The sequence below is a fragment of the Triticum aestivum genome, chromosome 1B, assembly GCF_018294505.1.
Source record: "Triticum aestivum cultivar Chinese Spring chromosome 1B, IWGSC CS RefSeq v2.1, whole genome shotgun sequence".
NCBI lineage: Eukaryota > Viridiplantae > Streptophyta > Magnoliopsida > Poales > Poaceae > Triticum > Triticum aestivum.
In genome coordinates this window covers 455,641,738-455,654,343 of record NC_057795.1, presented here as the reverse complement: position 1 = coordinate 455,654,343, position 12,606 = coordinate 455,641,738, and the positions used below count along the sequence as shown (strand labels likewise).

General features: G+C 44.0%; 1 protein-coding gene across 3 annotated transcripts; it reads right to left on the bottom strand.

Annotated features, from left to right (window-relative positions):
- Positions 1–279: 279 nt before the first annotated feature.
- Positions 280–9,013, bottom strand: LOC123131100 (probable transmembrane GTPase FZO-like, chloroplastic). Of its 3 annotated transcripts, XM_044550862.1 has the most exons (11): positions 8,349–9,013; positions 7,488–8,050; positions 7,299–7,367; positions 6,375–6,572; positions 5,714–5,845; positions 4,418–4,504; positions 3,873–4,316; positions 3,176–3,343; positions 2,202–2,432; positions 991–1,106; positions 280–868 (listed from the first exon to the last, which is right to left on the bottom strand). In XM_044550862.1, exons 1-11 carry the CDS (start codon positions 8,977–8,979, stop codon positions 586–588), a joined length of 2,922 nt encoding a protein of 973 aa, XP_044406797.1. In that variant the 5' UTR covers positions 8,980–9,013; the 3' UTR covers positions 280–585. The 3 variants fall into 3 exon arrangements, 2 of the variants coding, with proteins under 2 accessions (XP_044406797.1, XP_044406806.1); XR_006464063.1 differs by lacking the exons at positions 280–868; positions 991–1,106 and adding an exon at positions 2,898–3,102; XM_044550871.1 differs by lacking the exons at positions 280–868; positions 991–1,106; positions 2,202–2,432 and adding exons at positions 2,898–2,980; positions 3,048–3,102.
- Between the last annotated feature and the right edge of the window lie 3,593 nt (positions 9,014–12,606).

Here is a 12,606-nt window from a genome sequence, read left to right as displayed (position 1 = left end):
ATCCTTTGATAACCAAGGTCATTCTTTGCTAAAGAGAAATGATAACTATGAGTCAGACTCAATAGAATTGGATCCATTCCAAATAGCGAGAATTAGGATTCTTGATCCCTCTCAATCTCTCTTTCAATTCGAGGATCCAGAGAGGTGTTTTCATAGTCATCTCCGAATATTTGCCATCTTGGAATACTATCTCTAAGAAGAAGAAACAAGTTCAAAGTATTGAGAAGCAACTTATCCGATAATTTTGAGGCCTGAGGTCAGGAAGAATTCAGAGTTAAGTGTATGAACCAGCAATCAATATTAACACATTGATTTCCAACACTACCATATAGGACAGTCGGAGTACTGATGTAGGTCCCTTACAGTTTGCAAAGCTTTCTGTGCTGGCCCTAGGGGCAACTACCTCGAGACATGATTCATGGCATTTGGTTGGAACGTACAACATACATATATATTACAGACATACCTATCATCATACAGGAACTGCTCTACACCGGCATCATCACGGTACAGGACCAAACAAAATTTGATGAGCGGTGTGGACGTGCAAACGAATGAAGAAAACGTCAACAAAGGCAAGTACCGTCACGATCCGTGCAGATTTTGGATGTCGATTTTCAGAGTTTGGAGCTTACGCTCAACGGCGGACAACTCACCCTGAACACCCTGCAGCCAGTCAATTTTTCGCTGGCATGCTTCCTGGTACGGTTTGCTGGCAGTGTCTACGAACTGGACTAGCTTACTACCACTCTGAGATATATCCTTCTGAATAGCTTCATCAACTTTACGAGATAGTTCATCGGCAGCCTTGCTGACCTTCTCTACCGCAAGCTTCCGTCGACCAGGGAAATTCGATATTGCAAAAAACCTGAAAAGGGGACAAATGCACAGCAGATTAATATGCATATACTTCGTTAAGTATCTGCCCATCGCGTGCATTCCAATCATAACTTGTAAAAGAGTGGTTTATAATTATAAATTAAAAATTACCCGCCAGCTGAGCAAAGAGCAAGAGCAAGTAGATCTTCGAGTGTAGTTGTTAGAACAGAAGTCAAAAGAGAGGCTGACAATCCCGCAACCCCAAGCCCTCCAAAAGTTCCCGTAGCCTTTACGACACAATAGCAGAGCTCAGAATGATAAACAGACATGAAAATACAAGTATAACAAAACCAGAGACACAGACTCTAATGTAGACATGCTGAAGATTAAACTCATAACCGAGCGAACAAGCATTTTGAACTTTGAAGTCTTTCCAAACTATGTGTTTTTTTTTATTGTTTGGATTGCTTACCACATATGTCACATGGTATTCAAACTATGTGGTTTAAAGCTACATAGTATTCAGTCGAACCTAGCATTTAAAACCTTAAATGTGGAGTACTCCCTCTGCTAAAACTAAAAGATCTTTGTTAGGAATTGTTGGAAAATACAAGTGTAAATGTTTTTTGTATACTACTCTCATTTTATTTTTATTTTTATTTTTGACATTAATTTGCAATACACTCAAAGCACTCTCCCACCCTTCTCAAAATGAAGCGTGATAATTTAGTAATCTCCCCTCATATCTTCCTCAAAACAGGCTGGGTTACCAACTTAAATAGAATTCCACGTGCATGATTTAGTGAGAGGGAGGTGATCAGGCGCATTATCCAAAACAGGCTGGGTTACTATTTTTTATGCATCTTAAACACTGATACCACATCTGATCATTCCAAATACTCTGAAAAGGTATGCACACATAATCCAGCAAAACATCAAAGGTGGGTCATACAGGATTCTCCAAATGCCGGTCTAATTTCTTCAAAGCGTAAATTGCTAATTGTCCAGAAAGGCACAACCATGATGCTTATGCTCAGGAAAATTCGCATAAACGTTTTATTTACATGCATTACTAGGAACAGAAGATTTGATAACCAATTATACAGAATGTGCATTAAATGATTAAAACAAATCTTCCCTCTATCTTGCTAAGAAAATAGATAAACAAAGTAACAGACACTAGTAGCATGTTCCAGCAGTTTTCATTTTAAAATATTAATTAGCATAAAAAAATCTTTGCTGAAATTTGAGGGAGTGGAAGTCACATTTTCTTTTCTTTTTTATTAAAACGATTTGTTTAGATAAACTTACCATAATGTTTATGGAATGAAAATAAAGTGTGTGACAAGAAAGGGAAAAACTATAAATTTTAGTAGACATACCACTTCACGAATTTCTTCTTCAAAAACCTTAGCAGCAGCAGTAGCACTGAAGCCATCCAGCACTTTTATGCTGAGTTTCTCTCCTTCATTAACAAGCTCAGTTCGATCTGATGAGACACTTTCTTCCTGACTAACCAATGAATTCCATCTTTCATGGAAACACTCCAGATATAAATTTGCTTCACGGGTATTGCTAGAACTCAACCATTTTGAATATTCACCCAATAAATCCTGCACAAAAATAAAAGAAATATTTATTTTCATAACATGAATCGTAAGCATGGTGAAGCAAATAATAAAATCATGTGGATAAAAAGCATGAATTATATTGAAAAAACTATTGCAGCCTTATTATGAGGCTTAATAATACATTTAATAAAACACTGCAATATTGTAACACTAAATGAAATCAACACATTTGAAAAGCTTCGACGGATTAGGTAGGCATGCTATTATGAGGCTTACTACGTTTGCAAAACGCTGAGATATTGTAACACTAAATGAAATCCACTCATTTGAGAAGCTTCAACATATTAGGTGGACATGCCTGTGCCCACATTCAATGAACTGCAAAACTCTACAAGAAATACAGAAATAATAGATGGAAGTGGGTGGTCTGCAGATAGCCTAGACAATGATCCTCTTAGCACAGATAATGTTGCCGGAGGTAGCAAAGTTCCGAAGCCCAGTTTTCACCTGTTCAACTTGGCTAATTCTTATGGTTAGCTCTGAGTTCGAGTCCCAGCTGCCCGATGGTTACTCTAATTTGGAATGTTCACCTAATATGTTACTGCCAGTATGGTGTGGCTGGCTGGGAAGCAATAGGCAGCAAATATTGTGCTATACCAGTTGTTTGCATCAAAGTTGGGAAAATTCAGGCATGAGCCTCATAATACCAAATCTGGGGAAATATCAAACTGTAAAAAAATAAAACTTCATTTATTGAACATGATAAATGTAGTTGCCAAACGTACAGCTGCATCGTCAAGGGCAGGACTCAGAATATCATTTTGAACAAACGATGTGGCTTTGGCGGAAGGCCCTTTTTCTCCTGTGAGCATGTATGTAAAAATAAGGTCAATGTTTGACAACTGAAGTGTAGATTCCATGAGCGTTATAGCTCGACTTTTTGCTCTCTCAATCTGCATGAAGAAAAGAAAATAGAAGCACATTCTCGATCAGCAGGGGAAAAATGTTAGCTCTCACCAAATGGCAATTCTAGGTAAGCAACAGGAATATAAATATCACAATACATTTAGGGCATATCGACCACATAAGCAGACTAAGGTCGAAGGCAATGGCATGGTTAATGACTAACTACCCCTCCTAATTGCATTTTTAAAGAAAAGCCAAATACAACATAGATCCGCACACACGCGCGCCACACACACACACACACAAACAACACGCGCGCGCGCACGCACCCTGCCACAACTCCACAAGCACGCACTCGCAGGGCCTACTAAGGGGAAGTACAAGGCATGTGTGCCGTGGAGAGGGGGAAATAGATAAGCGAAAGGTAGGAAAGCATCATCAAATTTGTATGCCAATATTTTGCAGCAAACCAAGAAAACGAAGAAAAGTATGCCTTTGTTTTCCAAAGTGATATATCACAAACAGAACTTGAAAATATATGGATAAAACAAAAGAAATCATATTTGAAACACCTACAAGAGACGAAATCTGCTTCTGCCAGGAATTGCTATCAGCCTCAATTTTCAAAGCATAGTTGTTTGCACCAGAAACAAGATCCCTGATGGATGTCAAGTCATCAATAGCCTTTTCATGTTCTAGTTTCACAAGTCTTTGACATGAAGTTAGCAAACGATCTGCAATACCAATTGGTGTTTCAAGTTTCAGTCGGACCCTTTCCTTTCCATTATCTGTTGAACCATCTAAAAAGCTCAGTAGGTAATGCTCAAGATCATAAAACTTGCTGCTTCTCCATCTAGGATCACTTAACAAAACTTCCCCATGGTGCTCCCTATCATTTTTCTTTGAATATGAAAGTTTGACTTCCAGAGCAGAGCGTGAAGATACAGGAAACAGTGTTACATCCTCAGTGTTGAGTAATTTCCTTGCGTTTTCCTTGATAAAGGCAGTGGCCTCTTCAAGCTACAATTGGAGTGAGAAGCAAACCCACAAGATCAGCAAAATGGCAAATATGGAAGACTATCATGCTGAGATCTGGAACACTGAACATATAAGTATCAAACCTCATCACTGTTCCGATAGAGGTCCAATTTGTTTAGAACAAATACTACTTTCTTCTTCCACTGCTGGACATACTGGAGAAATCCGACCTAGAAGTTCCAAACAAAGATTTTGACTCTATTAGAGATACAAGAGAATATTTTTAAGAAAACAGACAATGCCGGTCGAATCGAAGCTAGGAGATGCATGCGCTGGTCTGGAAACCTCAGTAGAAATTTCCGGAAAAAAATACCATAACATCCTTCAAATGATAAATCAGAATTCTAGAATAAGATGAGCTTTTCTAACCCTAGGTCCAGCAGCCCCAGTGGCATGGACTGTCCAATTCATTTTCGTAATCGTGGGGATAGAAGTTTGGTTAGTAGATATGTGATGCAACCAGTTTGAGGTGAACAGAATCGTTGGGTTGGCAACTTTATAATTTACCTAGTATGCATCAGAGCAGAATCACTGCAGTAGTCTGCAAAGGCCAGAACTAACATACTAAATTGGTTTTGTAGATATTATATTTGGGTCAGTTGGTATTGGCTACTTTGTATATTTCAGTTCATCTAACAAAAACCTCCAGAATTTCTTCTATAAGTGTACCAATATCAAACAAGGAATTAGGAATTATGTTCATACATTAAAAAAAAGGGAGTTGTGTATGCCAAGTACAACACAGATGAACTGATCAAAGACTAGATTGATTGTATTACAAAAATGTCCCAGGTGCGTATTAGAGCATTCTAAATACAGGTACATTTGTCACTAAAATAGATTAAAAAATACCTAAAATTTTGATAGCACATACAATAACAAATAGATTAAGAGAATCACTAATAGGGAATTAACTAAGCTAATCCAATGTTAAAAGCTGAGACAGCTCCGGCCTGTTTGGTTCGTGGAAAAACTTTGCCAAAATAAGCTTCAGAAGGGCTGGCGAAGAAAATGACCAGAACAAGTATGGAAATAGCTAGTCCAAAAGCCGAGCAAATAACTCGCTGATGATGAACTAACAACTACCTAAGAAAGTGTGGTGTGGCAAACATCAAACCAAGTGAGCCATAAAAACCATACAATGCATGTGAGTTACAAGCAGCTGGAGTGGAAGTTACATATATACTTCAATCCAAAAACTCATGCAGACCACCATGTGATTGCGTAACTAGTATGTGCTTCACAGATTATCAATCTGCTGAATATATTAGTGTACTATTTGATTCAGTTACTTTCACTGCAGCATGTCATCCTCTCTTCACTAACAGCAATTACTATAAAGTGTATAACCAATTGGCATAATAAATTATAACCCTTACCTCACTCTCAGTCAATGGTCTATCTGATGACAGTACAAAGAGTATCAAGTCAGCTCGTGGCACATATTCTTCAGTGAGTCGCTGCTGCCTCTGGAGAATGACATTTGTTCCAGGTGTATCAACTAGGTTCATCTGTTCAATAGTACACAAAGAAGACATCACGAACAAGGACATGGAGTCATAAAACAAGGAAAATGCACTGCTAATTTGGCCTTGCAACTAGCAGCCATGCAACCTAGTACACTAAGAGAAAATAAGGTGGAACAGGGTGCCATTGCCTTTGGCACCTTAAGATGTAACAAATGCTGACCTGCAGCCAATTCGATACAACTATAACACAGGCTGTGTTTTGTGAGAACTACAGCATGTTGTAGGATAAAAAGCTGTGTTCCTGATAATCCATCCTTATTCCTTATACTTGCAAAATGCTTCCTCAGAACTAATATATCGTCGAGCATTCCCGTAGGGTTTATATCCACTATTCACCTATCCCAATGTAGCTAGTTTATTCAGCTAACACAGTATTGGACAAAAGGCTAGCATCTTTGATTAGATGCACCGGAGAAAAAAGGTACTAGCATTTAAGAACAAAATTGCGTAGCGCACTCCTATGAGATAATCAAGGAGTACAAACATGATTGTACTTCAATTATATAGTTACCTCTTTTAAAATTGGAGCCGATAAATAGCATGTGAATTGACCATCCGGGTGCCGCTCACATCGTTCCATGCTTTCAGAATCAACCTCTGAATATGAGAGCAGTGTGATCTCATTTGTCGTGGGTACAACTCCTTCCTGAAGATACTTCCTTCCAAGTAGAGCATTTATAAAGGTTGATTTTCCCGAGTTAAATTCACCCTGATATACATTGCAGGAATCCGGATAAGTGGTTTATAAAATTAATAGAAAAGCCAGCATGTCAGAAAACATGAATGAGTTGAACATTACTGAGAAACCACGGCAAAAAAATTGTAGTGAATAAGAAGGTATGCTCGCTTTTCAGTTCAAAGAAAATAGTTTTGCAGGACAACAGAAGACACCAGCAGGTTAGCTACGCAACTGTAGAAAAGGACATGTGCGCACCACTCTAATTAGATTACAATCTGATTATGTTATTGTGATACCAGCATTAGAAATCTACTGAGCTTATGTGGGCTTATGCAAATGCCTAACCATTAAGGAAGTGACTTGTTGAATGAGGATGTTAATGGACAGATTTTTCAGTGCCGAGGAGTGGGTTTCGTTACCATCGGAGCAAGCATAGTGGAAATACTATTTCTTCTATTATACTGAGGAAAGAAAGAAAGCACAAATAGAAAAGAGGACACGAATTTGAAGTCATGACCATATTTAGCAAGACAAGAAAAAAAATTAAAACAGCACTAAATGCTAAGTGGTAAACTGGCAATGGTTGATTCAACATGGTCAGAACTTTTGGTGGCTCTAAAACACTACACAAAATATCAATATCCCTTGGTGGAAAAAAATGTTGATTCCTGCTTTATGGAAAATGCATAGTAATAACCAAATTCTAACACATATGGATGATGTCATAACCAATATGTAATGTAAACACAAAATTACCACAATAACCAACAAAAATGGCTCACTCAGGCGAGAAGCAGCATCAACCAGAAGTTCAGCCTCTTCCATCTGTGACAATGTATCAAAAATTATATTCAAGTGAAGCATATTCTAGAGACGAAGACATGAAGTATACTGAGTTCATTCCAGGGATCTTCAACTACCAAATGTGTAACATTAGATGATCACCATTGGTGCTGCCTTGCGGATAACATCAACAGCTTCACTAAGAATAGGCTTTTCCATCGCTATTAGCTGCATCACTTTTTCATCCAGTTTTGTAAATCCAGCAACTTTTGTCTTCTCACGAGTTAGGACCATTACATTATTTGTTTCTTCCAACGCGCTAGCAGAAGAGGAAGTGGCTTGTGGTACTGTACCGGTGCTATCCACTTTTAAAAAATCCCTTTCTATGATATTGTCAGTAAGATGTTGGATGCCAGTCAAAGACAAAACAATTCCAGATGCACCAGACTGGAACAGCTTGGATGTGGTATCAGAATAAGACCCTTCGCTTTGCAAATCATTTAAAGTGAAGAAAACTGGAATCTTCACATGCTGAGCACCAGCACCATTCAAAACACTCGAGAAGTCACCCGTCCCGGTATTTACGATAAGGAAATCAGCCCCCTCAGAACTAGTAGCGCTTCTGGCAGAGTCCGAGGACCGTATAGTTCTAGCGACAAGCGGGAGATATATGGAGTCAGAGTTGGATTTCATCATCATACTCCTTGCAACAATAGCAGGAATACCTGCATCAAAAACGAGACACAAACTTCTTAAGAAAATCATAATGCTGCAATGCAATCGGTGATAATAATAACTTCCTGGTAGGCTAGAAAATGCAAAAATAAAACTGAAATGGCGCAAAATGTAAGTTCGAACATTCTAAATAACTAACTGCCGCTTCACCAAAGGACAGCTACGCAACACGAGCTGGGAGAATTCAATCAAAATTCGCCATATTCTGCATAACTAACTGCCCGTCCACCAAATGTAAGCAAGCAGCTACAGTATGCAACAGGAGCTGGAGAGAATTCAGTCACCAACCATCGTCGGCTAGCACGACGCCGCTCGCCCCGACCGCGGAGGCGACGTCGACTCGCTCCGCGATGAGCAGGTAAGCGCGGTCCCCTACCGCCGCCTTGAGCGCGCGCGCGGCCTCGTACGCGCGCCCGCCGCCCTCCTCCCCGGCCTCGAGCACGACGATCCCCACGCCCCGCGCCAGGGCGGCGGACACCGCGTCACCAGAGCCGAGAGCCTCGTCGACGCCAACACGGAGGACGAGCGCCGGTACCTGGATCTCCGGCCGCTTGAACCCGCCAGGGAACAGCGTCCTGGGCGGCTCCTTGGCAGCGCCGCCGCCGCCGGAAGCGGCGGCGCTGCTGGCGTCGACGGCGCAGCGGTGGCGGGGGCGACGGCGTGAGAGGAGGAGGGAGTGCAAGGGTAGGCCCCGGCTGGCGGCGGCCGACCGCGGCAGGAGGAGGCAGGTGGCGGTGGCGGTGGCGGTGGCGGTGGAAGGGGCCAACATGGAGAGCGACAAGGATAGGAGTGCGCGCGCGCGCGTGGACAGCGGAGCAGAGAGCGAGGCGAAGTGGGGAGTGGGAGGTGGTGGAGCAGAGTTTGTCCCGGATTTGGTTGGATAGGATGGGGGACGAGACGGAGTAGAGCACCGCCGCATGGCGGGGCCGCGGGGTTTTCCCCGGTGAAGTCATTTCATGGGAAGCCGACGCTGTTTTGACTAGTAGCTGAACCATGCTTTAGGTTGCCCTCCATTCGATTCTAAAGCAAAAAATAGACTCATTTGGTTTGGAAGCTTTTGACAGGAAAATCATAAAGAATTAGTGTTCCAGAACAAAGTTCTCATGCAATTGATTTGTAGAAAACGTGCGCAGCAATGACTCTTGATGTTGTTCATTCTGTGTTTTGGGAACAATGAAAAACTACACATCCAGTCAAATCCCAAAAATTCGATAGGGCACGCACCTTCCTAGTTGTGTCTTGCCGCACCGATCCCCGAATTCATTGGATTCTTCCGAGGGAACAACAAGTTTTAACTTAGTGATAGATACACTCTTTTATTACTTTTTATGAAGGGGGTAGTTTCTAAAACTTGTGATTTATGTCTTTTTGTTCAACGAAATTCGGCAACTGAAACTTAACGAAGTTTTAAAAACTCGCCAAAACAAAGCTTCTCAGCCCGGAAGTTGTCTTCTTTTCCAAAGATAACCTCCAAAGTGATTTGCCCGAGTGGTTCGGCCTTCTTCCCTGGGACGATGCCAAGGAAGTGTGTAGGCAAAGGTGGTAGACCTATTAGGGGAAGGCCCATTTTCTGCAGTGTTGTAGCATACATGATATTGAGGCCGGAGCCGCCATCCTTGAGTATTTTGGACAACTGGCAGCCCCCAATGATGGGATCGTCACGAGTGCATTCCTCCTTGGGTTTGGTATGTAGTTTGGGTGGTCGTTGAGTCCGAAGAAGATCGTATGGTTCGACCAGTCCAGTAGTTGTGGCACTCCGGGGACTAGAGCGTAGACCTCTCACACCGTCTGCTTCTGGGCCCGTTTGGACTCTGGGCTGTGGAAAATCATGTTTACCGCATGCGTGCCAGATTTTTCCTTCTGGCATCCTCTTGGGGTTCTTTGGGAGGTCGCGTGTGCGCTGCGATCATCCTCGGGGTTAGAGCTCTCTCTATCCCTTGCATTCTTCTCTTGCGTGAGTTGCTCGTTCAGGTGGCACTCGTGCGTTGAGTGTAATGCTTTGTAGGCTCCGTCGTTGTGGTATTTGCAGGGGCCGCTCATGATCGTCTCATATGTGCAGGACACATGCCTTGTCATGCGTTCATGTTTGGTTTTCTTGCTGCCCGGTAGGTCGGCCTCCTGTCCAGTTGTCACCGCTAGTGGCCGCTCCTTTCGTTTGAGTTCGTGGTTCTGGTCACGCGTTGTGCGGCCTGACTTGCCATGTGCCCTTGCTAGCTCCTCAGGTTGCTTGTGGTGGCAACCCACGCGAGTCGTCTCCTCGCCTATGGCAGAGACGTTTGTGATCTTCATGAGGGAGGCCACGTCGGGAAGTTGACCTTGCACCGTCTTTCTGTCAATCTTGTGCCTTAGCATGGGATACAGTGCTCCGTTGACGAATGCTTTGATTGTCGTGTCATCGAAGATGTTTGGTATTGTTTTTTTCTTCTTGAGCCATCGGGCGATGAAGTCACGCAGTGGTTCCTGTGCTCCTTGTGTTGTATTGTAGAGGTCTACCAGGCTTCCTGGCCAGTGGTACGTCCCTTCACAGTTGTTGAGGAACGCGTGCTCAAAATCTGCCCAGCTGTGGATGGAGTTTGGTGGGAGCCTGTTCAGCCATGACTGTGTTGATCCTGAAAGGCATAGCGGGACGTGGCGAAGGGCGTTTCCGATGTAACCGTGTGTTGCCTCTATGGGCGTTAGGTAGTCAGTGATCCAGAGGTCGGGTTTTGTATCGCCCAAATATTTTTCGACCCCGCGCACAATAAATGGCCGTGGGAATTGGTGTGTGATGACCTTGTAGCTCAAACATGTGGGTGCAATGCAGGACGTTAGCCGAGGTATCGGGACTTCGTATCCTGGCCCATAGCGCTCCATGGCATGAGTTCATTAGTGGTCACGAAGATCTGGGTGGAACCCAAGGCGTCCGCGAACCGGCCCCTCTCGGCTTCTTGCCTTCGCGGCTTGTATTGTGTGTTGGAGGTCGTTGGCACCTAGTGTGGCGTCGTACCTCTCGAAATCGCTTGTGTCTCAGCCTTCTAGTGTCGGCTCCTTATTGGGTGATTTTGAGGCGTCCTCTATACTATGCATTTGCTTTTCTTGGAGCTCGGTCGTCCTGTGCATGACTTTGATGAGGTCAGTGAGGATTCCAGGGTCCGCGGGTGCGGCTCCGAGTTTGTTGACCAACAGGACCGCTTCTTGTATGCTCTGAGCCGCTGTGGGGAGCTCTGTGGACCCGTTTTCGTCAGTGGCTTCCTCATTGTCTTCCCATTCGCCAGTCTCTAAGTTTTGTTGACGACCTCTGTGTCGTCCTTATCTGGTGTCATGTATCATTGCTTGTCTCTGTTCTATGGCTGCTTTTCATAGCACGTGTTGTGCGGCCCCGGGCGTAAGGATCTCGTGCAGCCCGTCCTCTATGGATTTGGGTGGGCTGCCTTCTTGGGAAGTTGGGTTTATAATTTTTGTGGATTTTTCCTGTGCCATAGTCGTGGTGGTCGAGTGTGGTGTGGTGTCACTTGCCTCGACCTTCGCTTCTCCGGACATCACTTTGTGTAGCGAGATTGGTTGCGGGACGTATGGTTTGACCCTGCCCTGCTTCTCCCACTGAACACAGGATTTCGAGGTATTTTGTTGCTCGTTGTGGTCTTCATATTTCGGAGACTTGATCTTAGCTGGTGAAGTCATGGTTTCGGCCTCGACCTCTTCTGTTGAGGTCGACTCGCCATTTGTGTCCTCATGGTCCGATAATGACAGTAGGTCTTCCATGTTGACGCTGCAATCAGAGTCGTTTCATCAAGGAAACAGTCTTCGGGTGTGTGGTCGATGCGGCAGTTGTGGCACACCATGGTGATGAGATGTGCGTTCTTCTGGAGGCCTTGGTGGAGCTCGTTCTGGTATGCAGCCCCGTGTTCCTTAGTCTGAATGGGAAGCGACCGGCAAGACTGGTCACCGAGGTCGCTGGGTTCGAGAGCCTGCCGCGTCCTCTGGGTTGGATGGGTGGCAGGCATAATCGAAGGTCGCCGCGTGTGTTGGTGACAAAGGTGACATCGCCGATGTGGATGGTGCGTGTGGGACGAAGCAGTAGTCTGACATCGACTAGGCCTGCAACGTTAGTAGTGAACGTCGGGGAGCTGAAGCTTAGGCTATCCCCCGGCGGTAGGCAGCCGAAAGTGGAAAAGGATCCGATCCATGATTAGTCTCCAGCCGGCGCCACCCATGCCCGGCGTGCCAACATACGAAGTGAATTCCCGCAGATCCCTCAGTAGGGGTCCAAGCGCAGCTGGAAGTCATGGATCGGAGGTCACATGAGGGGTTTATCCAGGTTCGGGCCTCCAGAGAGTAATACCCTACGCCCTGCTGGTTTTGGTTATTCATGATGGAGGGATACCTCGTGTGAGGGGTTACAATGTGTATGATATTGCTATCGAGAATTCTCCTATCTGAGGATAGATGATCAAGAGGAACCCTAGACCTCCCTTTATATAGACAGGAGAGGCCTAAGGTTTACATGTTGGATGGGATCTGGGGTGCGTTGTCCTCTAGCCTTGGGCGTCAAGAAGGTCATCGTCTG